A 27702-nucleotide genomic window follows, 5' to 3' on the forward strand; every position below is an offset into this window, starting at 1 on the left:
GGCTTGGGGCAGGCCTATGCTACTGCTTAAGTTGATCTAACTAACATTGCCTAGGGGTGTGAAAAAGATCCCCCTCATCCCCCCCCCTCCCCCCGAGCAATGGAAGTTACAGCAACCCAAGCGCTGTCCACACTGGTACTATGTCGGTGGAAGACGCTCTGCCGCCAACACAGTTTCCACCTCTTGTGGAGATGAAGTAATTATGCTGACAGAAAGTGCTCTCCTGTTGGCATAGACCATTTCACCAGACCCGGTGCAGCTGCACCAATGTAGCGCTTCTAGTCTATACTTGCCTCAGACAATGTATACCTCAAATTAAAAAAACAAAACAAATGAGTAAGAGGGCCAAAAAAAGCCTCCATGGCTAGACTGCATAATTAAACAGACAGACAGACAAAAAAGCATCCTTTAAAAAGTGGAAGTCAAATCCTACTAAGGAGAATAGAAAGGAGCACAAACTCTGGCAAGTCAAGTGTAAAGGTATAATGACGCAGGCCAAAAAAGAATTTGAAGCTAGCAAAAAACTAACAGCAAAAAATTAAGTACATGAGAAGCAGGAAGCCTGCCAATCAGTGGGGCACCTGGATGATCAAGGTACCAAAGAAGCATTCGACCAAGATAAGGCTGTTGCCAACAAGCTAAATGAATTATCTGCACTACTCTTCACTGCAGAGGATGTGTGGGAGATTCCCACGTGAACCTTTTTTTTTTAGATTACAAATCTGAGGACCTGTCCAAGATTGAGGTGGCTGTAGAGGAGATTTTGGAACAAATGGATTATTTAAACAGTAATGAGTAACCAGGACCAGATGGTATTCACCTGAGTTTTGAAGGAACTGTATGTAACCATTTGTTTAAATCATCCTCAGTACCAGATGACTGGAGGATAGCTAATGCCACGTAACATAGTTTTTAAGAAAAAGCTCCAGAAGCGATCTTGGCAATTACAGGCTGTTAAGCCTAACTGCTGTATCAGGCAAAATGGTGCACACAATAGTAAAGAACAGAAGGATCAGACCCAAAGATGGATACGATATGCTGGGGAAGGATCAACATGGCTTTTGTAAAGGGAACTCATACCTCACCAATCTATTAGAATTCTTTGAGGGTGTCAACAACCATGTGGACAAGAGTGAAGCAGTTCATATATGGTGACAGGACCTTCAGAAGGCCTTTGACAAAGTTCCACACCAAAGGCTGGTAAGCAAAGTAAGCAGTCATGGGATAAAAGGGAAAGTTCTCTCTTGGATCAATAACTGGTTAAAAGATAGGAAGCAAAGGATAAGAATGGTCAGTTTTCATAATGGAATGTGGTAAACAGTGGGACCCTCAAATCTGTACTGGGACCTGTGCCATTAAACATTCATACATTATCTGGACAAAGAGGTAAACAGTAAGGTGGCAAGTCTGCAAATAATAAAAAATTACTCAAGATACTTAAGTCCAAAGCTAACTGAAAAGTTACAAAGGGATCTCATACAACTGGGTGGCTGGGCAGCAAAAAGACATGAAATTCAATGTTAATACACATTGAAAAACATCCTAACTATACATATAAAATGATAGGTTCTAATTATCTGTTACCACTCAAGAAAGGGATCTTGGAGTCATTGTGGCTAGTTCTCTGAAAACATCCACTCAATTTGCAGCGGCAGTCAAAAAAGCTAGCACAATTTTAGGAACCATTAGGAAAGAGATAGATAGACAGACAGAAAATATAACTGCACTACATAAATCCAAGATACACCCACACCTTGAATACTACGTACAGCTCTGGTCTACCTCTCCCAAAAAAAAATACATCAGAATTGGAAAAGATACAGAGAAAGGTAACAAAAGTGATTGAGGGGTATGGAACAGCTTCCACAGGAGGAGAGATTAAAAAGCATGGGACTGTTCAGTTTAGAAAAGATAAGGGGAATATAACAGAAGTCTATAAAATCATGAATGGTGTGGAGAAAGTGAATAGGGAAGTATTATATCTCTTTACAGAACACAAGAACCAGGGTCCAAAGAAATTAATAGGCTGCAGGTTTAAAACAAACGTAAGGAATACATGCAATGCATAATCAACCTGTAGAACTTGTGGCTGTGTAATGTTGTGAAAGCCAGAAGTATAACGGGGTTCAACAAAACTTAGATTAAGGATAGGTCCATCAATGGCTATTACTCAAGATGGTCAAAGGTAGCAATCCTATACTCTGGGTGTCCTTAAATGTGTAGGTTTCAGAGTAGCAGCCGTGTTAGTCTGTATTCGCAAAAAGAAAAGGAGTACTTGTGGCACCTTAGAGACTAACAAATTTATTAGAGCATAAGCTTTCGTGAGCTACAGCTCACTTCATCTAACCCAGTATCCTGTCTTCTGTCAAAAAGAAAAGGAGTAAAAACCACCAAATGCATCCGATGAAGTGAGCTGTAGCTCACGAAAGCTTATGCTCTAATAAATTTGTTAGTCTCTAAGGTGCCACAAGTACTCCTTTTCTTTTTTCTTAAATGTGTAACAGCTGTAAACTGGGACTGGACAACTGGGGGTTGATCACTTGATAAATTGCCCTATTCTGTTCTTTCCCTCTGAATCATTTGGCACTGGCCACTGACAGAAGACAGGTTTCAGAGTAGCAGCCGTGTTAGTCTGTATTCGCAAAAAGAAAAGGAGTACTTGTGGTACCTTAGAGACTAACAAATTTATTTGAGCATAAGCTTTCGTGAACTACAGCTCACTTCATCGGATGCATTTGGTGGTTTTTACTCCTTTTCTTTTTGACAGAAGACAGGATACTGGGTTAGATGGATCATTGATCTGACCCAGTATAGCCCTTCTTATGTTGCACAACATATAAAAAAGAAATTAAACCTATAACTATTACAGCTAGACCCACATTTAAAGTTGGAGGCTAGAAATAAAAAAATGTTATAAATAACTTAAATGAAGTAACAAGGTTGTTTCCAGTAGAAAGCTGGGCAGTAATCAATGTGCTTAATGTGCTGTAGATACCTGAAGTTTGAGCATCATGAGAAAAACCTTCCATGTCTGAGAGGTGCTTCTTTCTAAGTCTCAATCACTTTAACAAGCTATTTTCACTCAAAATTAACAAAGCCCTTCCAATGGGAAAAAACTTAAAAAAAAAATTATTTGAAGAAATGTTTCTTAAAGTACTTTTCAAAAAAAGGATAGACTTTTCTCCTCTTTGTGTAAACTTGAATAGCTCTTACCCACAGTGGCTTTTAACCTTGTTACTTATTTAACCATATTATTTTAAAGAGCCTCATTCGGAGACCTCACACCTTAACTGAAAACTTTAAACTTCTATTTCAAAAAAAAAAAAAAAAAAGTCAAAGGGACTCTGAAGCTTAACATGACACAGGGGCTTTAAGCTAGATGACTCTGCAGGAGGTGGGGGAGAATGTATTGCTACCTTCAGAAATTATTTGCTATCGTGGAGAGATTTCCAGCTGGTGGTAAGATGACCGCTATAGGCTGGGGACCGACTGGCTAAGCAGCAGTTCTGCACAAAAGGACCTGGGGAGTACAGTGGATGAGAAGCTGGATATGAGTTGGCAGTGTGCCCTTATTGGGCTGCATTAGTAGGAACATTGTCAGCAGATCAAGAGAAGTGATTATTCTCCTCTATTCAGCACTGGTGAGGCTACATCTGGAGTATTGTGTCCAGTTTTGGGCCCTCCACCACAGAAAGGATGTGGACGAATTGGAGAGAGTCCAGTGGAGGGCAATGAAAATGATTAGGGGACTGGAGCACGTGACTCACGAGAAGAGGCTGAGGGAACTTGGCTTGTTAAGTCTGCAGAAGAGAAAAATGAGGGGGGATTTGATAGCTGCTTTCAACTACCTGAAAGGGGGGTTCCAAAGAGGATGGATCTAGACTGTTCTCAGTGGTAGCAGATGACAGAACAAGGAGTAATGGTCTCAAGTTGCAGTGCGGGAGGTTTAGGTTGGATATTAGGAAACACTATTTCACTAGGAGGGTGGTGAAGCACTGGAATGGGTTCCCTAGGGAGGTGGTGGAATCTCCTTCCTTAGAGGTTTTTAAGGCCCCGCTTGACAAAGCCCTGGCTGGGATGATTGAGTTGGGGATTGGTCCTGCTTTGAGCAGGGGGTTGGACTAGATACCTCCTGAGGTCCCTTCCAACCCTGAGATTCTCTGAAATCATTCAGAGGGTCATTAAGGGATACAAACAGGGCCCTAGCTGCTCCTGGATAGGAAGCTGAGATCCACACCAGGCGTGCCAATGAACCAGTCCTGCAGCTGCACTGGGGGGGGGGAGGCATCAAAGCAGCAAGAAAAAGTGAGGCGGCATGGGCCCCCATCCGTGCGCTGGCTGCACCTCTGCCAGGCTGGGGGGAGGGGGGCGGCTGAGCGGGCGGAGGGAACTAAGGGCGCCCCACGGCAGCAGCTCGGGGCGGAACCGAACCCAGGCACGCGGCTGGCGCCACGGCGCCCCCTAGAGGCGGGAACGAGCGGAGCGGCGGGGCCGCCATTTTGTTTGGCGCTGTTTCCACGGAGACCGGCCGGCGGCGATGGCGGTGGCGGCCGCGGGGCGCCCCGGCCTGGAGGAGCTGCAGCTCACGGCCGAGGAGGTGGAGCGGCTGAAGGGCGCCTTCCGGGACGAGCGGTTCCGGGCGCTGCTGGCGGAGTACGCGGCGGAGCTGGCCGACCCGGAGCAGCAGCGGCGGTACGAGGCGGAGGTGACGGCGCTGGAGCGGGAGCGGGGGGTGGAGGTGCGCTTCGTGCACCCGGCGCCGGGCTACGTGCTGCGGACCAGCCAGGGGGGCGCCCAGCGCTGCTACCTCAACGTCTGCAGCAGCCCGCTGCTGGGCCGGCCCCAGGCCCGCGCCGAGCCCCGCGGCCGGCGCTGGGCCCTGCCCTACAGCCTGGCCCCCGGCCGCGAGGAGCTGGGCCGCGCCGGCTGCCGGCGCCTGGTCTACGACGTGGTCTTCCACCCGGAGACGCTGCGCCTGGCCGCCCGCAGCGCCCGCTTCAGGCGCATGGTGAGCGACACGGCGCTGGAGGCGGTGCAGAGCCGCTTCGGGGTGCAGCTGGACCGGGCCAACGCCGCCCCGCTGCGGGGCACCGCCTACAAGGGGGCCCCGCAGGCCTCCGTCATCCGCAGCCCGCTGCCAGGCGGCGCCCCGCCGCGGGCCCAGGAGCCCGACTCCCCGCTGCCGCCCTTCCCCTCCCCCTACTCCTACCCCGCTGCCCCCGGCGGCAGCGCCCCGCCGCCGCCGCCGGCCCCCGCCCCCCAGCCGGGGGAAGGGGCTCGGCCCCCGTCCCCCACCACGCCCCGCTGGAGCCTGCGGCACCGCTCCTACGTGGACCTGCAGGACTATCGCTGCTGCCGGGACTCGGCGCCCAGCCCGGTGCCCCGGGAGCTGGTGGTGACCATCGAGCTGCCGCTGCTGCGCTCCGCCGGCCAGGCCGCCTTGGAGATCCGGGGGCGGGAGCTGCGCCTGGACTCGCCGCGGCCCGCCTACCGCCTCCGCCTCCGCCTGCCCTACCCGGTGGACGAGAACCGCGGGCAGGCCACCTTCCACAAGGCCAAGCGGCAGCTGCTGGTCACGCTGCCCGTCCTGAGCCTCGCGGCCCCCGCCGAGCCCAGCGGAACGAGCCTGGAGGAGCCCGAGGTCGGCCCGGCTTCCTCAGTCGGCCTTGGTCCGGGCCAGGAGCAGCGCGAAGAGGCAGGGCCTGCAGCCGGGGAGGAGGAGCTCGGGCTGCCGCCAACTGAGCAAGCGTGTGTGCCAGGCGGTAGCGGCCGGGCCCCCAGCAGCCTGACTCCTCCCGTGACACCGGTGTGCCCCGACAGCATGGATCTGGCCTCGTGCACCGCCACCAGCAGCCAGGCGGATCCTTCCCTGGCACCCAGTAACGGGACAGATCTTCCCACTTGTCCCAGCAACAGCCTGTACCCTGCCGTGCCCACCGAGTGCCTTAGCAGCAGCGCAGAGCCCCCCAGGAGCTGCAGCGGCGACCCAGACCTTCCTGCGGCCCCCAGCACCTTGACCGCTCCGGTGTGTCCCCCCTTCCAGTGCACCCAAGACGAAGAATCTCTGACCCTGCTCTTGCAGGTGCCAAACATCCAACCAGAGAGTTTGAAGGGAGAAGTCGGCACAAATCACTACAGACTCAGTTTCAATTCCAAGGACGCTGCTTCCTACTCCTTCCTCTTACAGTTTCCTCTTGAAAACAAGCTGACCCCCCCAGAGACTGGTATTAATGTCTCCCCCAACAACGCTGTAATAGGACTAGCCAAGTCTCCCGAGAGTGGTGGACTTTGGGGGAAGATGTACTTCGGTTTAAACAGCAACACTCTGCAGGTAATTACTTCTAAAATGATACTTCCCATATATAATGTTCCTGAAATAATCTTACATTTAGATGTGCTTTGGGGAAGGTCATAACTTGATCTAGTTTACAAAAAAAAAAAAAAAAAAAAAAAGATGATTGACTCAGGGGATAGTTAATGGGCTATAAAGCTTTTCACTTCTAGGCCACTAGTTCAGGTTTAAATCAGGTGGGTAGGGCCTTCAAGTCCATTACCATCTGACAGCTGTTCAGTGGCCTATTGTAAAATGAACCGGTACATGTGATGGCCCTATTCTGATTCACAGTGGGCAGATGTTCACATGGCAGAGATCACTGCTACTATTAAGAATCTCAGCAAAGGCCCAGCATTGAATGGGGTGGAGTAAAAACTATTATTGCTCTCAGAGGTGGTCCCTCTAAGGGCTTGTCTACACTGGCAACGTTAAAGTGCTGCTGTGACAGCGCTTTAATGTGGTTTGTGTAGTCGAGGCACAGCGCTGGGATAGAGCTCTCCCAATGCTCTAAAAAAAACACCTCCACAAGGGGAAAGGCTAGCAGTGCTGAAACTTGCAGCACTCAGGGGTGTGTTTTCACACCCCTGAGGAAGAAAGTTGCAGCATTGTAAATTGCCAGCATAGACAAGCCATAAGTAACTAAGGGTGATAGGCACCAACTGTGTGAAGGAAGCAAGGCTTAACCTTGCTGTACCTGTTTTGTGGTTAAATAATTGGCTTTAATCTCTGGGGCTGTCAAGCTGTTACCTTCCACAAGCACTAAATTCACATGAAAAATAGTGTATGTATGCGTGCACACACATACAATTATTTTGAAATGAAAGTGTGTGAATATAGTATACACCAGTGGTTCTCAACGAGGGATACGCAGAGGTCTTCAAGGGGGTACATCAACTCATCTAGATATTTGCCTAGTTTTACAACAGTATACATACAAAAACAGAACACTTAACAAAGTCAGTACAAACTAAAATTTTATACAGACAATAACTTGTTTATACTGCTCTATATGCTGAAATGTAAGTACAATATTTATATTCAGATTGATTTATTTTATAATCATATAGTAAAAATAATAAAGTAAGCAATTTTTCAGTAATAGTGTGCTGTGACACTTTTCTATTTTTATGTCTGATTTTGTAAGCTAGTAGTTTTTTAAGTGAGGTGAAACATGGGGGCACTCAAGACAAATCAGAGTCCTGAAAGGGGTACAGTAGTCTGGAAAGGTTGAGAGCCACTGCTATACACAACCAATTTCAAGATAACTATATACTGCTATAACTGTTGAAATAAGATTGCTAAAACAAGCAGGTTAACATAAAAAGCAGCTTTAAATGTTAAAAAACCATTGATTGTCATCTTGAATTAGAGCTCCGATAATGTCATGTGAGCAATCTAAATGTGATTTCTCGCTTAATTTTTTCCTTATTCCCTGTGCCGTGGACATTCAGCATGACTTTGTTTTCTCAGTAGTCATCTAGAAATACCTGTTTCCAACATATGGAAATAATCAAACCTGTTTTTCTTCAATAGTGAAGAGCATTCACAAGGATTTCCATGATAAAGAACTGGACTTTCCTGCACATGGAGCACTTAAAACAAACTTTCCATGTATAAGTACCCAAGAGAATGGAATTTTGGGTTCAACTTCGCTATATTCTAGAACCATGAAATCCTTTACAACTTGGAACACACATTGTGAGATGCCCATTTTGTAAAGCTGACTTGTGTCTTCAATATATTCGCTAGACTGAGGGCCTGGAGCATGGAAAAATTCTTGCCAAAATCTGAGGATTGCAAAATATTGTGTGACCCTTTCAGGGATTCTGGGACTTTTTAATTTTTGTTTTTTTTCCCCCAGTTAGTATAGAAAGGGACAAGTTTTTGAAACCTGGCTTCTAATTTTGCATGCCTACATGAAAGCCATCTCATATCATTGTGGGAGAAGTTGCTGGTGAAAGGAAACCATGTCATTACGGGGCAGTGTAAAAAGTTGAGAATTCATTGGATGGCCCTTCACTATAACTGTTGTGGTGAATTACCTGGGACAGATTCATGGGCATTTTCTTCAAAGCAAGAGCTTGCTGATGTACATCAGTGGAACCATGAGGCATTATCCTCAATGTTTTTAATCCATGTAACTAAGAGCTTTTCTTACCTGATATGACATTGGCACTATCTGTGCAGATTTCAGTAGACCACTGTCACAGAATATAGGAATCTTTGACTGTTTCCTGAAATGTCTTAGACATGCATTCTCCTGGTGCAGCTTCACATGGGTATTTTCCCTTTGTCATAATTATTTAGCATGGTGTGTACTCTCTGTATGAAATTCATGTGCACACAGGTATTACCAGAAACTCTAGCAGCCCGTTGTGCATTCTTGCATCCTATACTAATTTATGCCAAATCATTATGTAGGGTGCTCAGATTACACCAAAATGTTGCGCAGTATTACATTTTTGCATGACCTCCCATGAGTCCCCTCTGTGATTCTTGTGGAGGTAATGAACCTCAGTTTGGGAAACTCTGATGTAATATAATATGCTTGTAATGAGGTGAATGATTATCTGATTTAATTTTCATGTATCAGTTGAACCTGAATGTTGGTGTTTGGTACATGCATTCATTAGGCGTTAGAATCCTAGAATATCCGGTTTGGAAGGAACCTCAGGAGGTCATCTAGTCCAACCCCCTGCTCAAAACAGGACCAATCCCCAACTCCCCAGATCCCTATATGGCCCCCTCAAGGATTGAACTCACAACCCTGGGCCAGGCCAATGCTCAAACCACTGAGCTATCCCTCCCCCCCATCCTCAATTTTTGCCCTGATCCCTATATGGCCCCCTCAAGGATTGAACTCACAACCACTGGTTTAACAGGCCAATGCTCAAACCCCTTAGCTATCCTTCCCCTCCCCTTGTGAGTATATGGAGGGAAGATCACTAAAAGGTTATTCAGGATATCAACCAATCAAAATAGTCAAATGCCTTTCTGAGTTAAAATTTTGAAATTAGATAATCTCATTCATTTTGGACCACTAAATGTGTGTGTGTAGGGGAGAGGATGTTTAGGACTTATCATAGGCCATCAGCAGTTCATTAATGTAGTAGATTAAAAATTAATTTATTCTGAGAGACGGTGTTTTTTGGGTATGAGACTTCTGAATTTGAGAAATTAAGGTAAATTGAAGTAATTACTTCAGTTTGTTGAATTTTTAGCTAAGAAGTTTGCCAAAGGTGACTAAGTGTACCAATACTGATAGCCATGCCTAATGGAACAGGGAAATGATCATTAATATTTAAACATAACCACCTGTATACCCTATGTTTTCTCTGCTCTTTGAGAGCTCTGCTTATTCTGGCCCTTTGATGGTTGTTCGATCTACCCTGCATAGAACTCTTCTAGTTCTCTGCCAAAACTTCTGGTCTCCCTCTGCTTTAAATGCTTTTGTGTCAGTCAGAGCCACATTTCCTATAGACAGGGTCTGGAGAGTGTAAGTCAAGCATGGATACGTACGTGCTCTTTGAGAAGAATGTACAGAAATGAATAGCCTGGGGTAGCTGACACACTTCTAATATAAGGGGACTTTCAGCACCCAGACATATTAGTGTAGTGGATTGGATCATTGGGATTTCATCCTTACTTACCCATTCGTTTTGAACTGTCACCTTCTCCTCTGACAGTGCATTATGTTTGTAGGAATAAAGGCTGACAAAACTTCTTATGACTATGTAATACCATACTTGACATTCTCTTACTCCACACTGGAGACTAGGGATTGGACTCCTTTCAAATGTTGTCCCTATTAGCAAACCTGAATTGTCTCAAACCTAGAAGATAGGACACGGTCTTTGAGTTGACTTAGTACCACTATTTTCAAGAAGTATAGTTGCGGGAGTAATATTTTTTCCTTTGTTAGATGAGGTCAGATCTTTTAGGGTCTCTGGGCTGGCATACATTCATACTGAATATTTAGGTTTCAGTTTTCATAGGTGCTGAGCACTTGTAGTTCCAGTTGAAGTAAAAGGGAACTGTAGATGTTCAGTGTTGCCCACTAACTGTCCTCTCTGCGAGGTGGTGTCAGGGACAAATCAAAGGGGAACACAGCGCATCCATCTGATTAAAGATTGGCACAAACTCAAAATGCTTTCATCCAAACTTATTATTTTATTAGATCTCAAGCACACACAAATATGCAAAAGGTTTAGAGCGCCCCCAAACAATAGTCTGAAGGTGTCTCGAGTGGTCAAATGACAAGGTTCAAGTGGCCAGCAATCCGCCTGACACTGGGGATTCCAAGAGATGTCCAGAAGGTCAGATCCAAATCACTCAGACCTCTTCCCCTTTTTATGCTCAAAATGTCACCAATAACCACTGAGCAAGAAGTTTGTTAAGCAAGAAATTTTGAGACATTAGTTATACAGAAGTTTTTGCAGAGTCTGCAGTCTCATGGGCCCCGACACACACACACCAGAAGTCAAATATAGACAGACTCTCTGTCTTTTCAAAACCGCATACTTCAGCAATTTGAAAGAAGCAAGTCAGGATAGCGCAGGATCGTGCTCAGTTCTCATTGTCACTTCCCCTCCTCTTGTTATGCTAAGGCTGCTACAAAATACTTACAGGTACTTTTGGCAATAGGCATAATAATTGATATTCCAGTATTAGTAGTGGCTAGGCATTCTGCTGTGCTGCCAATGTCTCCCCTAATAGTCAGGACTCATAAAAATCAGATCTTTGATGTTTAACTGCAACCTTCTGAGCATTTGACAGTCTTGGATCAATCTTGTCCATTTAACTATTCTCCCCCCCATGTTTATTGTCACCAGAATCAGCAGGTAGCTTACTTTTCCATCATCCAGTGCAAAGGCTTCTGTTTTCCTATCTTTGGTTGAGTTGTTTAGCCCTTTGGCCAAACCAGAACATCGCCCCCCTTTCCAGGATAAAAGGAGTCTGATAGAACAAAAATTCAACAAAACTCCAACAAATTTAGTCTGTCATGGCAGAGGCTACCCCCTATTTGTCTAGGAGCTCACAAGTTGTCCTTTTTACCATGGGGCTTCCTCTAGGTCTGTTCCTAATCTCTAGCTCAAAGCATTTCCCTTGACTCAAGGTAGAGCCCTGCAGCAGGACTGAGGTCCTGCAGGACCCACTGCCATAGTAGTGGAAGCGGGTAAAATGTACTTTGTTGAAGGCAGGATTGGGGGACAAAAAAAACAGACCGCACTAATTTGCGGAAAAACACTAAATATTTTGTCAGTTTACCATGTAAAAATTGTCTGAATTGTTTTATTTATATATATAAATAAAACAATTCAGACATATATATATATATATATATAAACCAACCATTTGAGGTTTTTTTTAGTAGTGTGGGGGAATCTGTCTCTCTTGTGGGATTTGTGGGATCTAACGTTTTTGTGGGTGGGAATGGGATAAAAATGCAAGAAACAATGCAGGAATGGGTGAGAGTGGGTATTGTGGGGTGGGATGGGAGTGGGATTAAAAAAATATTCCCATACAGGGCTCTGATTTAGGGTACTGTCCCTCAAGGCTTTTTCCAAAATCCCCTCCCAGGCTGTTTGCCTAGATTTACCCAACAGCAGATCCTGATCTCTCCCATTGTTGCTTATATTCCACTCTACATCTCCTGTGTTCATGCTGGACTACATTCTCCAGAATGCTGTGGTCCTAGGCTGACTCAGGAACAGGGCTAGAGGAAAACCCTGACCCCCCCTCTTAAAGGGCTAGCTTGCCTCTTGACATTCAGCCTATAAAATGAAATACTTAATTCTTAACAGAAATAGAAAGCAGGTTTTGATCTTGTTGGGTGAATCAAGAATATATTCTGCCATCAATAAACTATTTTGTAACAGTAGTTTAAACTATATTCAGAAATGGGAAGCAGACTCAGAGAGGCAGTTAATTTAGGCAGACCAACCACCTGCAGCTTTTGGGGCAAAAGTGCCTTATTTTGTTTAATTAGAGAAATGTTAGTTAAAGTACTAACTGAAATGTATTTAACTTCCTCCAGGTTAAGTGTAAGAGACACCAGGTATTCCTCGGAGTGTTGGGGAGGCTATGCTCATAGGGGTATATACTTTTATCATTGGTTGTGCTCTAAAATCATCATCTTTGGAGGAAAAGTTACTGAATACTTAAAATCCTAAAGCCTGACCTCCCTTTAGACATTGGCATTAGGTTTATTCCATAACATACTAGGAATAAGATTACATAGAGAATTGTGCTACCTTCTGTTGTGGTCTATGTATGTTATCACCTGTACATGGAATAATCCCCTTACTCTTAAATCTTTGATTGAGCCTAATGTTTATGGGATGTAGTGGTGCTGGAAAAAATATTTAACTTCTCCAAATATACTTTTTTCATTACTACACTATCTGGTACTCTTTCATCACTGAAGGACACAATCCTCTGTATCAAAAACCCAAGGTCAAACAAACCTGCTTATGATGTGTGTTGGGACTTCAACTCATGAGTTATGATCACAATAATGTCCTCTTTATCATCTTAAATAAGAACAGTCATACTTTACCATAATCGGAAGTAAATTAAACTTGGGCTTGTGGACTGATTACAGAGAATGGTAATACACCCCATTTTCTAAGTAATGTTAGACATGCTGTGTTAGTTCCTGGCTCGATCTTGTAGTAGATAATTACAAGTTTTATTGTTTGTGAGAAGTTAATTAAGGCATATGTCTGAAAGGACATTGTGCAGGGATAGGAGAGCTCTCTTAGGCCCTTGCATCAACATTGACACGACTGTGGAGTACATATTAGATCCGTGTGCAACCAAGTATACCCAAAGGACTGTGGATTGACTGTTATCCTACACAGCTGGACCTCCTCATGAATTGACAGTCTAAGATAAAGCAAACATTGTTTTTTCCTTTCTCCTCATATGCTTATATTAGTTTTGTAAGAGTTGGACTTGTGAAATGTATAGTCTTACCTAACTGCATATATTAATGCTTCCTTGTTATTATGCTGAGAGTCTGATTGGCCCCTTTATAATAATCGATTCTGTATATAATACTGTAACAGCTGTAACTTCTACCTAGTATTATCTTAAGCACATGTGTAGATATGTACTTTAGAAATGTTGTATTTTCTAACATCTAAACTCCTATGCTCTTTTTTTGGTGATAAGGCACATTATAGGGAAAACGTCAAAGGTAAATGTCATCCACAGTTGTCTATGTCACAGAGCTGTTGACAAGAGAGGGCATGGGAACTTTCTATATAGTCTGTCATTTAAAATTTTTTTTAAAGGGACCCTCAAGGCTGAAAATCCCTAAAAGTAGTCAATCTCACAATCTCTTTAAAAATACCATTTTTTTTTCTTTTTTAAAAATTTCTTCTGGCACTTAAAATTATCAACCTTTCCAAAATCAGGGTTGCATTATGGATACAAGTGTGGTAATCCAAACTGTATATGAACCCAGAGGGCTGTGTTCTGAAGTGCAGGGTTCATGTATATTTAAAGCCCTTTCCAACTTCCAAGAACAAAGCTCTCCATGAGAGCTGAGGGGATGGCACAGTGCACCTACAAAATCTGCTTCCCTGCAAACCAAAACAAAGCCGGTGGATCTTACTGATGTCATTTATGAAAGTAATGGTAGCCTGTCTGTCTATAGTGCTGGACAAAACTTTTTCTATTATTTCAAAGCAATTTTGAATGTGACTACAAGTCTTGAAAATTTTGTCTTTGTCTATATAGTTGTTTGAAGGTTCTGTAGAATACTCACTTTCCTGTCTAAAAAAGAGTTAATATACTGTGATTGGGGCTAGGTTACTTATTACAAGAGGATGTTAGAAACTAAAAAGAAAAGGAGTACTTGTGGCACCTTAGAGACTAACAAATTTATTAGAGCATAAGCTTTCGTGAGCTACAGCTCACTTCATCGCTCACGAAAGCTTATGCTCTAATAAATTTGTTAGTCTCTAAGGTGCCACAAGTACTCCTTTTCTTTTTGCGAATACAGACTAACACGGCTGCTACTCTGAAACCTAAGACTTTCAAGATTACTCCTGTGAATGTTTTATTTTGGAGTCAATTAATTCTGTACTGAAGATTTCGAGACACTTAGCAAGTTTTTTGGCAGGTCACAGGAAGAAAAAAAGAGAACAGAACAAATTCATTGCTTGGTTTTGAAATAATCTCTTCTCTCATATAAAGCAAACTGATTTCTGAATAACCTTTAATTGTTAGGTGCATTATAGGACTGGACTAGATGACCTCTCGAGGTCCATTCCAGTCCTATGATTCTATAATTCAGCACTCAGATTGTATGTGATCAAGAGAAGAGTTCAACAGAAACAGTTTACGTCTACAGTTTGTTCCTCAGCACGAACAATCAACAGAGCAAACTCTACTGATGGCAGATGCAGTACAAGATGACAACAACTCAAGGATTCCAGCCAGCCAGTCATTGTAACTAACGGACAGCCAAATGACCAAAGTCATGTAATTAGAAAACCAATACTATTCAGAGACACTTAACAGACAAATTTCAGAGTAGCAGCCGTGTTGGTCTGTATTCGCAAAAGAAAAGGAGTATTTGTGGCACCTTAGAGACTAACAAATTTATTTGAGTATAAGCTTTCATCCGATGAAGTGAGCTGTAGCTTATGAAAGTTTATGCTCAAATAAATTTGTTAGTCTCTAAGGTGCCACAAGTACTCCTTTTCTTTAACGGACAAAGATAGCATGATAGCATAAATACTGTAAATGGTAGGAATGTGGAACTTAAAGGGAGAGATATAACAGAATGCTAAAGTTTATTATGCTGTTCTGCCGCTTGATGGCACTGTGTGAAATACCATCTTTAAGCTAACCTCAGTCATAGCTGGCAAAGCATTAAAGGATCTTATGATACACACTAGATGTGTTCATCTTGCTGAGAAGCAAGCTGGGTAGTTAGTCCACGTCTGGTACAGGAGCATGACAGGGATATCAATGGCTAAGCCCTTTCTACAAAATGCAGTCACCATTGGTAGTGGATGCTGCTAGTGTAAACAAGCCCCCTACTGTATTCTCTTCATGAATTCTCTCTGCACCCTCCCTATCTATCCTGCTGTCTGTGTACGTTTCTTGGATTGTAACTCTTTGGGCAGAAAATGGGTTTAATTCTATGCTTTGTAAATCGGCAGTATACACATGATCTCCAAATTTTCATTTAATATTGTATGACTATGGAACTATTTCATGCTCCCAATTATAGCTTCTTTTAGCGATCAAAATTATATCTTTGAGAGCCCAGACACAGTTGGATGAGAGAGCTGAAAATATTCAAAATGCCTCATTTCATCTAACATCAACAGGACTTCCCTGGTGGCTGTACTTTTCTGGTATTCTTCAAAAACAGACTCCAGTGAGAGACTGCTGAATTGGAATTAATTTGCAAACCGGATACAATTAACTTAGGCTTGAATAGAGACTGGGAGTGGATGGGTCATAACACAAAGTAAAACTATTTCTCATCCCCCACCCCCCACTGTTCCTCAGATGTTCTTGTTAACTGTTGGAAATGGCCCACCTTGATTATCACCACAAAAGGTTTTCCTCCTCCCCCCCCTTCCTGCTGGTAATAGCTCATCTTAAGTGATCACTCTCCTTACAGTTTTCAGAGTAGCAGCCGTGTTAGTCTGTATTCGCAAAAAGAAAAGGAGTACTTGTGGCACCTTAGAGACTAACAAATTTATTAGAGCATAAGCTTTCGTGAGCTACAGCTCACTTCATCGGATGCATCCGATGAAGTGAGCTGTAGCTCACGAAAGCTTATGCTCAAATAAATTTGTTAGTCTCTAAGGTGCCACAAGTACTCCTTTTCTTTTTGCGAATACAGACTAACACGGCTGCTATTCTGAAACCTAGCTCTTATTAGGTTGATGAAATGAGGGAGTAAAAAGGAATGAGGGATTTAAAAGTGTGTATATTAAAACAATCCGAGTAATTGAGAATCCTGGAAAAAGGGGTTTAACCTTTTTCCAACTATTTTACATAATGGAAGAATTTATTGTTAAATAGAAAAAGAAACAGATGAATAAATCTATAAAGTATTATTGTCTTTATTAAACAACAAGATATTCCTGGTTGTATTTTTTTGTACCATTAATATCCACAGCTGGTTTGAGTCATAAGATGAGTAGCAACATGCTTCACAGTGTACCTGAATCACATATGAATAGCTGTAAAAATATACCCTGGAGTATCTTATTTAACTGTAAACTGCATTTCATTCCATTCCACTTGTACTTACTCATACCTGAATGAAGATCTAAAGAGACAAGTTTGTTACACAGATCTGAAATGGATGTTGTCATATATATATTTCATACTCTCCGCTCTAGAAAGCCTAATCTTGAAATCTGATGACTAAAAGGAGCTGGAATTACAAACTAATCAGATGTTTGTATTTTTCTTAAGGTAAGGTAATTAAGCAAACTCAAAGATCCAGAACTTTTTTTAATCGAATATCAAAAGAGAAGGGAGGGCAATTGAAACGTTTTTTTCATTGTAATCATTCCTCAAATGGAAAAGGAGTACTTGTCGCACCTTAGAGACTAACACATTTATTAGAGCATAAGCTTTCGTGAGCTACAGCTCACTTCATCGGATGCATTTGGTGGAAAAAACAGAGGGGAGATTTATACACACACACACACACACACACACACACACAGAACATGAAACAATGGGTTTATCATACACACTGTAAGGAGAGTGATCACTTAAGATAAGCCAGCAGCGGGGGGGGGGGGGGGGGGGGGAGGAGGAAAACCTTTCATGGTGACAAGCAAGGTAGGCTAATTCCAGCAGTTAACAAGAATATCAGAGGAACAGTGGGGGGGAGAAATACCATGGGGAAATAGTTTTACTTTGTGTAATGACTCATCCATTCCCAGTCTCTATTCAAGCCTAAGTTAATTGTATCCAGTTTGCAAATTAATTCCAATTCAGCAGTCTCTCGTTGGAGTCTGTTTTTGAAGCTTTTTTGTTGAAGTATAGCCACTCTTAGGTCTGTAATCGAGTGACCAGAGAGATTGAAGTGTTCTCCAACTGGTTTTTGAATGTTATAATTCTTGACGTCTGATTTGTGTCCATTCATTCTTTTACGTAGAGACTGTCCAGTTTGGTCAATGTACATGGCAGAGGGGCATTGCTGGCACATGATGGCATATATCACATTGGTAGATGCGCAGGTGAAGGAGCCTCTGATAGTGTGGCTGATGTGATTAGGCCCTATGATGGTATCCCCTGAATAGATATGTGGACAGAGTTGGCAACGGGCTTTGTTGCAAGGATAGGTTCCTGGGTTAGTGGTTCTGTTGTGTGGTGTGTGGTTGCTGGTGAGTATTTGCTTCAGATTAGGGGGCTGTCTGTAAGCAAGGACTGTCCTGTCTCCCAAGATCTGTGAGAGTGATGGGTCATCCTTCAGGATACGTTGTAGATCCTTGATGCGTTGGAGAGGTTTTAGTTGGGGGCTGAAGGTGATGGCTAGTGGCGTTCTGTTATTTTCTTTGTTAGGCCTGTCCTGTAGTAGGTGACTTCTGGGTACTCTTCTGGCTCTGTCAATCTGTTTCTTCACTTCAGCAGGCGGGTATTGTAGTTGTAGGAATGCATGATAGAGATCTTGTAGGTGTTTGTCTCTGTCTGAGGGGTTGGAGCAAATGCGGTTATATCGTAGAGCTTGGCTGTAGACAATGGATCGAGTGGTATGATCTGGATGAAAGCTAGAGGCATGTAGGTAGGAATAGCGGTCAGTAGGTTTCCGATATAGGGTGTTTATGTGACCATCGCTTATTAGCACTGTAGTGTCCAGGAAGTGGATCTCTTGTGTGGACTGGTCCAGGCTGAGGTTGATGGTGGGATGGAAATTGTTGAAATCATGGTGGAATTCCTCAAGGGCTTCTTTTCCATGGGTCCAGATGATGAAGATGTCATCAATGTAGCGCAAGTAGAGTAGGGGCATTAGGGGACGAGAGCTGAGGAAGCGTTGTTCTAAGTCAGCCATAAAAATGTTGGCATACTGTGGGGCCATGCGGGTACCCATCGCAGTGCTGCTGATTTGAAGGTATACATTGTCCCCAAATGTGAAATAGTTACGGGTGAGGACAAAGTTCAGCCACCAGGTTAGCCGTGACAGTATCGAGGATACTGTTCCTGACGGCTTGTAGCCCATCTTTGTGTGGAATGTTGGTGTAGAGGCTTCTACATCCATAGTGGCTAGGATGGTGTTTTTAGGAAGATCACCAATGGACTGTAGTTTCCTCAGGAAGTCAGTGGTGTCTCGAAGATAGCTGGGAGTGCTGGTAACGTAGGGCCTGAGGAGGGAGTCTACATAGCCAGACAATCCTGCTATCAGGGTGCCAATGCCTGAGATGATGAGGCGTCCAGGATTTCCAGGTTTATGGATCTTGGGTAGCAGATAGAATACCCCAGGTCGGGGTTCTAGGGGTGGGTCTGTGTGGATTTGTTCTTGTGCTTTTTCAGGGAGTTTCTTGAGCAAATGCTGTAGTTTCTTTTGGTAACTCTCAGTGGGATCAGAGGGTAATGGCTTGTAGAAAGTGGTGTTGGAGAGCTGCCTAGTAGCCTCTTGTTCATACTCCGACCTATTCATGATGACGACAGCACCTCCTTTGTCAGCCTTTTTGATTATGATGTCAGAATTGTTTCTGAGGCTGTGGATGGCACTGTGTTCTGCATGGCTGAGGTTATGGGGTAAGCGATGCTGCTTTTCCACTATTTCAGCTCGTGCACGTCGGCGGAAGCAGTCTATGTAGAAATCCAGGCTGCTGTTTCGACCTTCAGGAGGAGTCCACCCAGAATCCTTCTTTTTGTAGCGTTGGTAGGAAGGTCTCTGTGGGTTAATATGTTGGTCAGAGGTGTGTTGGAAATATTCCTTGAGTCTGAGACGTCGAAAATAGGATTCTAGGTCACCACAGAACTGTATCATGTTCGTGGGGGTGGAGGGGCAAAAGGAGAGGCCCCGAGATAGGACAGATTCTTCTGCTGGGCTAAGAGTATAGTTGGATAGATTAACAATATTGCTGGGTGGGTTACGGGAACCATTGTTGTGGCCCCTTGTGGCATGTAATAGTTTAGGTAGCTTAGTGTCCTTTTTCTTTTGTAGAGAAGCAAAGTGTGTGTTGTAAATGGCTTGTCTAGTTTTTGTAAAGTCCAGCCACGAGGAAGTTTGTGTGGAAGGTTGGTTCTTTATGAGAGTATCCAGTTTTGAGAGCTCATTCTTAATCTTTCCCTGTTTGCTGTAGAGGATGTTGATCAGGTGGTTCCGCAGTTTCTTTGAGAGTGTGTGGCACAAGCTGTCAGCATAGTCTGTGTGGTATGTAGATTGTAATGGATTTTTTACCTTCAGTCCTTTCGGTATGATGTCCATCTGTTTGCATTTGGAGAGGAAGATAATGTCTGTCTGTATGGCTTATCTTAAGTGATCACTCTCCGTACAATAATGCATCCGATGAAGTGAGCTGTAGCTCACGAAAGCTTATGCTCTAATAAATTCGTTAGTCTCTAAGGTGCCACAAGTACTCCTTCTCTTTTTGCGAATACAGACTAACACGGCTGCTACTCTGAAACTCTCCGTACAGTGTGTATGATAAACCCATTGTTTCATGTTCTGTGTGTGTGTATATAAATCTCTCCTCTGTTTTTTCCACCAAATGCATCCGATGAAGTGAGCTGTAGCTCATGAAAGCTTATGCTCTATTAAATTTGTTAGTCTCTAAGGTGCCACAAGTCCTCCTTTTCTTTTTGCGAATACAGACTAACACGGCTGCTACTCTGATTCCTCAAATGGAATCTTAAACACATTACATGTAGAAAACATGCCTCCCTTTAAACCATTGCCTCTTGTGTGAGTCAGACCTATATTTTGTACAGAAATCATTTAAACCATTTTTTTCATGTTCATCTCTCACTACTTCTGAATGTCTTACTGAGAATTTATTAAACCAGAGATTTAAACAGATATTGTTTTCACAAGAAGTGTGTGTGTCTCAGCTGCATATTCAGAATCAGAATGTTGTGTATGTATATATTTAGTGGGGTCCTGGGTACAAAAGCACTGATACATGTTCCTTTCACATTATGTAAACGTAACTTTTTTTTTTTTTTTTTTTTGCCTTCAGGAAAGGTTGTTTGTCAGTGAAGAAAATGTTGATGAATTTCTGGACAGTATGTTGTGCCCTTCATTCCTCAAACAGACAACACTGGAAAGCCAACCATTAATTGAAGTACTTGATGTTACGGAGGTCAAAAGTCAAATCAGATTAAAGGTAAGGATCTGCTTAGCAATAATACATGGCACTTCTATAGTTTAACAAGAATAGTGTGTGAAACCTCCCTCAAATGGAGTCATTCCTGCTTTGTTTGGTACTATTGAAAATCATATATAGGAAGTGAAGTTTGCAAGTGTAAACAACAGTTTTTGGAAAGGCCGATTTACTTTAAACTCCATTTTAATTTAACTTGAATGGTGAAGTGGAACTACGTACAGTTCTGGCTTAGCAACAGTTTTATTGGGATGACAGTGAAACATTGTATTGTCTCATGTATAAATACCTATATATTAAATCCATCCTTCATATTAAAACAAAAATAGTCTCAGATTTCTACCTCAGTAGTGTTCAGGGGATACAGATACCCAGAAAGTGCTTCCAGTTCACAGCCACTTGGCTGTGCTGGAGCCTGCACTCTCCAGACAAACCAGGGGTAGGGACTTCATTGGAATAGAACCAGTCTGAGGCCTTGTCAACACTGCAGAGTTTTGGTGGCAAACAGCAGAAGTGTACACACTGCGATGTCGCTTTTGGCGACAAAACTCTTCTGTTTTTTGGTGACAAAATAAAACCATCTCGATGAGAGACATAGGGCTTTTTGCACAAAAGTTTTGTCAACAAAGTGCCAGTGTAGATGCTGCCATTCGTTATGTCGACATAACTGGCCTCCCCAGGAATCACACAATGACTGCTGTGATGGCTCGGCTCCCTGTTTTGAACTTGGCTGCCCTGCAGGCATGCGCCTCTCCCCTTTCAGGGCTCCAGGAAGCTTTGACATTCCTCACCTTGGAGATCTCACCCAGCTGCAGAGGAGGCTGTGGGAGAGATCAAGGGAATTGCAGAACTGCAGGTAGGCAAAGCAGGCTGCTGCTGTGGGTGAGGGGGGAGCGAGAGAGACGTTGTGGATTGGTTGGTCAGGCTGCTGTATGAACTTAGAGACAGCATGCTGTCACACTCTCCCCCAACACACACACTTCCCCAACACGGCTCACTCGCGCTCTATCTCACACACACATACTCCCTCCTTCCCTCCCCCCCCGTCACTGACTCTCCCCTCTTCCCCCTCCACATACACTTCAGTTGAAAAACAGCTGGCAATCTAGTGGGATGCCCAGGGAACAATGGGATTGAGAAACCTGCATCATGTGACACTGTACTTACACCATGAGGCATTGCAAACCCTTCCCAAAGCACCATGCAACCAATTGTACAGTGGGATAACTACCCACGGTGCACTGCTCTGTGTGTCGATGCAAGAGCTGCTAGTGTGGAGGGGCTCTGCCAACACAAGGAGCATAGTGTGGATATGCAACAGTGGTTAATTAAAGTGCTTTAATTAAAGCGGCATAACTTTTTGTTGACAAAACTCTGCAGTGTAGACAAGACCTAACTCTCCAACTCTTCTTTAAGGATGTGCTCAATATGAATAAGTGAAGAGTCCATGTCCCTCCAGATACACAATTTTGAGTAAAGTTTTGGAACCCTGTGGATATAGTGTACAGTACTTCAGTGGTTCTCAACCAATATCTAGATGAGTTGATGTACCCCCTGGCCTGGAGGTACACAGGGGTCTTCCAAGGGGTACATCAACCCATCTAGATATTTGCCTAGTTTTACAACAGTCTACATAAAAAGCGCTAAAGAAGTCAGTACAAACTAAAATTTTATACATTGACTTGTTTATACTGCTCTATATGCTATACATTGAAATGTAAGTACAATAATTATATGCCTATTTTATAATTATATGGCAAAAATGAGACAGTAAGCAATTGTTCAGTAATAGTGTGCTGTATTTTATTTTTTTATGTCTGATTTTTGTAAGCAAGTAGTTTTTAAGTGAGGTGAAAGTTTGGGGTATTTAAGATAAATCAGAGTCCTGAAAGGTGTAAAGTAGTCTGGAAAAGTTGAGAACCACTGGCATACTCCGTTGGGTTGAGGTACCTCTGAATTAAAATCTTTCATGCTTATGGATGCAGCTCAAGACAGAAGGCCCAAAATTTGTACTTTGGAATGTGGGGGTCACAGACGGGAGGCTTAGGGAGAGGAAAGAAAACTCATTGTTTTGGGGATTGCAATGAGGATGGACCTATGCTGAGTTGGACAGGGAGGTCACAACGAAGAGGAGCAGTGGGACTGTCAAAAAGGTAGAGGGTACCTTGGAAAGTTTGTCTGGATAAAAATCCCAACTTTTTCTATTTGAGCTGAGCTAAATCTTTGAATCTTGTGAATTTTCCCGGTCAGTTAGGGCATACTTGTGAGAGTACAGGGCTCTCTTCTACAGAAGAGCAATGAGACTAGAGGATTAACATGAGACTGGGAGGCAGGACTTCATAAATTCTAATCCCACCACTGCCATTCATGTGGTGTCAACTAACTGACTCTCCTCCCTCAGTTTTTCCATTAGTTCACAGGGTATCTGAGGGGTATAGTAAGCTTAAGCATTATCTCCATTTTATCAAACACAAATCTGAGGTACATAGGATAAGTAACTTGCGAGAAGTCCTACAAAAACTACATGGCAGTGTCAGGCACAGGAAATCGAACTCTCCTTGCTCCTTGTCTTCTGCCTTGCACAGAAAACTATCCTTTCTGCCCCCTTCATTGTCTAAATACACAGAGGTACAGCCACACTTACAAACCCCCCAAAAATTAATTACATCTGAACCCTTTACAATAACTGAACAAGTTTGGAAAAAGCTTTCTCTGCTTTTTCAGTTTAAAACTTTGTCCATAGTAACTTTCACTGTTTCCCGTCTCTAGTGAATGTTTCCTCTCTTGTTTGTCTGAAATTTTCAGAGTAATAGAGAGCACAACATTTTTAAAATAGGAAAATGTGATGGTAAAACTACCAAAACTGAGGGGGATTTGGACAGGCATAGCACCTGAAACTTTTCTCTTTTTGAAACCCATTACGTTATGTTACAAGTTGACATGGTCTGTTTAGGTCCCATCTACAACTGTATGTTGCAGCTCTAGCCAACATTTAAATGCTAATCCAAAAACCAAAGTTCAGAAGTAGAATTTGGACTTTGATACTAAAGTAGCTGAGTAAAGAACTTACTTCAGGGCTAGTTGCTCCACTGTTGCTTCAATTCACTCTTCTTTCAGTTGATTATGGTTAAACTATCCATTAGACTGAGAATTTTTCCAAATTTCACTTCGCATCACATTGTGGTGTCCTCATTTGCATTTACATATTTTTGCATCGTTCCAAATTAGCCATGTTAAATATTGTCCCTCACTTTTGTAATTTATTCAATATTTAGTCATAGTTTAAGATGCATGTTTTGTGCAGATCTCAAAATAAGATATAGCCTTTTGCACATTCAGTTTTGTTTGCATCTAACAATAGATGCTCCACAGTGGTGCAGTGGGCCTAAATTCTGTGGCAAGGCTCCCTGATGAACGATACTGAATTGTGTGGTGTATTGTCATTTGTGGCAGCTTCAAGTAATGTCAGTAATAAGGTTTTAAATAAATAAATAGTCACTGCAATAATCCCTTAACCTACTATTAATTTCAACAATTTGGTTTTATATTTTTTCAATTTTACTCCATCCTTAGTTTTCAGCATGCAGCAGAGTTGTTAAGTTCCAATACATCACCGCATTTCTAATCTATGAGTGCATTGTAGAAGTCTTTGGAGGAAAGCTGGAGATTTTGGACACTGAATAAACCAGGGGTTCTCAAACTGCACTACACCCCCCTTCTGACAACAAAAATTACTACATGACCCCAGGACGGGGGACCAAAGCCTGAGCTTGCCCAAGCCCAAGCCCTGCCATTGAAGGAGTGGGGGGGAGGAGTGTGAAGCCTGAGACCTACCACCCCAGGCAGGGGGGCCAAAGCCCAAGGGCTTCAGCCCCACGTGAGGGGCCTGTAACCTGAGCCCCACCGCTCAGGGCTGAAGCCCTCGGGCTAGGCTTCAGCCCCGGGCCCCAGCAAGTCTAACGCCAGCCCTGGCAACCCCATTAAAATGGGGTCCCAACCCAGTTTGAGAACCGCTGGGATAAACAGATTTGGCTTTTGGCACCAAGGAAGTGAGGGAGAGAGGGAAGGTAGATTGGGGTGTTGGTACCTAAGAGGTGGGTAAAGCTTTCATCACTGGTAAGGGAATGAATCTTCTCTTACTTTCTCGTTAACAGGGTGACAGTAACTCATTTGGGGAATGGGGAGTAGACTAGAGAAGATTTGGAAGGGTAACAAATCTCGAAATTGCTAGTTCCCGGAGCTAGGCAGCTGCCTTTGTCAACATTAAGATGCCACACCCTATTTATTAACAATGGATACACACAATGTAAAAGCTTCTGCTGAAATAACCAACAGCAAAAAAGTGAATGTTGATCTGTGGTATTCAGTCATCTGTTTCACAGTGCTCACCTTAGCGAGATGAACAACAACAGTTCTCTGACATTGTTTTATGCACACTCAAGACGACAACACTGCATTAGTTAAACTTTCCACATGTGACAGGGACATAGTTTTCACAACCCTACAGGCTAGGAACATTTCCTCAAATGAAAGTTTATATTCTGGGGCCAGTTTTGCAGCCATGGATTTATGCAAGGCTGTGTGTATAACCCAACTGCAATCATTTGCTCTTTCTTCCACTATTAACTGTTGTACATCATTACCAATTGGCAGCTGTCCTGCAGCTCTTTCCCCTCATAAGGTTTTACTCTGCTGTGGAAACAGTCTCTGTAATACACTCCCACATGCATTTTGATTACAGTATTGGGAAACCCTTAGCACAGGTCTGATTTAGCTTTCTGAAAGCACAGACTAACACAGATTGTAGATCTCAGAAATAAATGCATCCTGAGTTATTCAGTGTCTAGGCCTGCCGTTGATAGTATTTTTGTCTGTTCAGTCAACATTAAGTGTTAGGGTATCAAAACAATTAATTTCCTGCTTTTTTTTCTCAACAGTCACAGGAGGTTAAACATTGTGAACTTGGCAGAAAAGAACAAAGAATTAACAATTCAGGAAGAGATCAAGTTGAAAAAGAGAACAGACATTACTTCAAAACAAATATAGAAGCTAACCATAGTGCAGCTGACCCAGTTGGAGAACATGGTACGGAAACTGACATTACTACTGGATCTTTTACAACTGCTAAAACAATAGGAGTAGTAGATTGTAGTTCAGGCCATTGTTTGCAACTTGAAACTATTGACACTAGTTTAGCAATTTCTGGGAAATCTCAGATAAATGAACGGCAGTTAGAACTTGCTTTCACAACAGGCAAAAGTGCCACATCCTTGGACTGTGAAAAGCAAGAATTACTTCATTTGGTAGAGCAGGCAAAAATAGGAAGAGATGAAGAAGTCCTGTCTTCAGAGCCAGCAGAAGAGAACCAACACCATTTGAACTGTAGACCAGTTTCTCCAATTATAAAGGAAATGAATATGCAAGATGGAAGTGTGCAAATTGTTAGAGATCATACAACACACTGTGCATTAATTTTTGAAAATTCTTTGTTGTATGAGTTGGATTAAGTTATGTCAGTTAGAATTTTAATTGTAATGGTCAGTTTATTATCTGTAGTTCAGGCTTCTATTTTTTGGGCATCTAAATCATTGCATGGAAAGCAGAAATCTGAACTTGAGTGACAACTCCAATGAGAGGAGCCAATTTAATTGTTTTGTTTACAAGTCAACTTACGTTAATTTTGATTTTTTTTTAGTTTTAACTTTCTTTAAAATAAAAATATTTTCATCAGAAATGTCCAATTGAGTAGAAATTAAAACATATAAACAGTGGATTACTTTCCCTTCAAGAACTTCGGACTTGGATCTTGATTAGTTGTGTAATCTCTCTAATGTATTAAAGTTTTTATGTATGTTTGTGTATCTGTGTTTTTTGCAATGCTTCTCTCCAGATTTGCTATCTTTGTTCAACTTAATGACAAACAATACCCATCATTTGAAGTAAATATTTGCCAATATTAATTTTGTGATGATTGTAGGGTTTTTTGGCAAATAAATTTTTTCATTCCATGGAGAGGTCCACTGTTTAGTCTCCTTAAAATAAATGTTTATACTGCTATCTTAGCCTTCTGTTTTTCTTCAGATATACAGTATCCAACTACACCAATGCAACCATGTTTAACTAATCTGTTTCCTTGTTATCTAGTGCATCAAACCCTGCGTTTCCCAACATCTCTGCATTTATTCATGTATAGTCGTCTTCTAGTATGGAGTCAATTTGTCTAAATTATTCTTACCACTAAAAATAAATTTCCTGCGGTTTAAATGTGCTGCACATTGGATTGCATGGCAGCGGAAGAGCAACAATAAGCAACAACACTTCTGAACTTTGATATCAAACTTTCAGATCCCTTTTCTGTCACTTTCAAAAAAAAAAAAAAAAAAAAACAACAACCCGTTCCTTTACAAACTGTTGTATATGCTGAAGAAAATGTACTTCTGAACAAAATTAGGTTAAACTTGATTTACAGTTCAAATCTCCCATAGTTAGGTTGCTTACATAGCTGTGCCAACCACAAGTGCTTCTTGGGGCTGCATATACTTAACAGAGCAAGTACTGAATTTTATTGCTTGTGACAACTCTAAAATGTGTATAATGTGTATACAAGACATTAGAGAGAAAAGGTGGGTAAGATAACTTTTATTGGACCAACTTCCTGTTGGTGAGAGACTTACACCAAGCTCTTCTTCAAGTCAAATCTGAAGAACAGCTCTGCATAAGCAGCAAAGCTTCTCTCTCTCTCTCTCTCACCAACAGGAAGTTGGTTCGGTAAAAGATAATACCTCACGCACCTTCTCTAACTCTAAAGTTTGACGGTTAAATTACCCAAGAGAACAATTTGTTTTGGCATACATTGTTTTTTAAAAAGTAATAAACATCCACATATTGAGATGGCTTCATAACAGTTGTTTTGTTTCCTCTCCAGTGAATGCATTTAAGCAATTTATTCACATACCATAAAGTAGGAGAGAAAATTAAGAATGGAGTTTTGTTAAGTTTCATCTCATCTATCAGCACACAAGTTAAGCAGTTTCATTGAGCAATAAT

At 42.6% G+C, this 27702-nt stretch overlaps 2 protein-coding genes across 2 annotated transcripts in view; both read left to right on the top strand.

Annotated features, from left to right (window-relative positions):
• POLE2 (DNA polymerase epsilon 2, accessory subunit) overlaps window positions 1-2651 on the top strand; it is a 31590-nt gene extending 28939 nt beyond the window's left edge. Inside the window, exon 19 of the transcript XR_006281820.1 lies at window positions 2604-2651. The gene's annotated coding sequence lies outside the window, so the exon portion shown is untranslated. The remainder of the gene's footprint in view (window positions 1-2603) is intronic.
• Window positions 2652-4438: 1787 nt separating this feature from the next.
• Window positions 4439-26712, top strand: DNAAF2 (dynein axonemal assembly factor 2). The gene is made up of 3 exons (XM_038407028.2): window positions 4439-6331; window positions 20512-20658; window positions 25593-26712. Exons 1-3 carry the CDS (start codon window positions 4538-4540, stop codon window positions 26160-26162), a joined length of 2511 nt encoding a protein of 836 aa, XP_038262956.1. The 5' UTR covers window positions 4439-4537; the 3' UTR covers window positions 26163-26712.
• The last annotated feature ends 990 nt before the right edge of the window (window positions 26713-27702 follow it).

Source organism: Dermochelys coriacea, chromosome 6 (assembly GCF_009764565.3).
Source record: "Dermochelys coriacea isolate rDerCor1 chromosome 6, rDerCor1.pri.v4, whole genome shotgun sequence".
Classification (NCBI taxonomy): Eukaryota; Metazoa; Chordata; order Testudines; family Dermochelyidae; genus Dermochelys; species Dermochelys coriacea.

Excerpts from the sequence above, each read along its gene's own strand:
- DNAAF2 (XM_038407028.2), top strand. The coding sequence starts at position 4,538 with ATGGCGGTGGCGGCCGCGGGGCGCCCCGGCCTGGAGGAGCTGCAGCTC. Across the intron at positions 6,332-20,511 it reads TAAACAGCAACACTCTGCAG|GAAAGGTTGTTTGTCAGTGA; the intron begins GTAATTACTTCT and ends TTTTGCCTTCAG. Across the intron at positions 20,659-25,592 it reads AAAGTCAAATCAGATTAAAG|TCACAGGAGGTTAAACATTG; the intron begins GTAAGGATCTGC and ends TTTTCTCAACAG.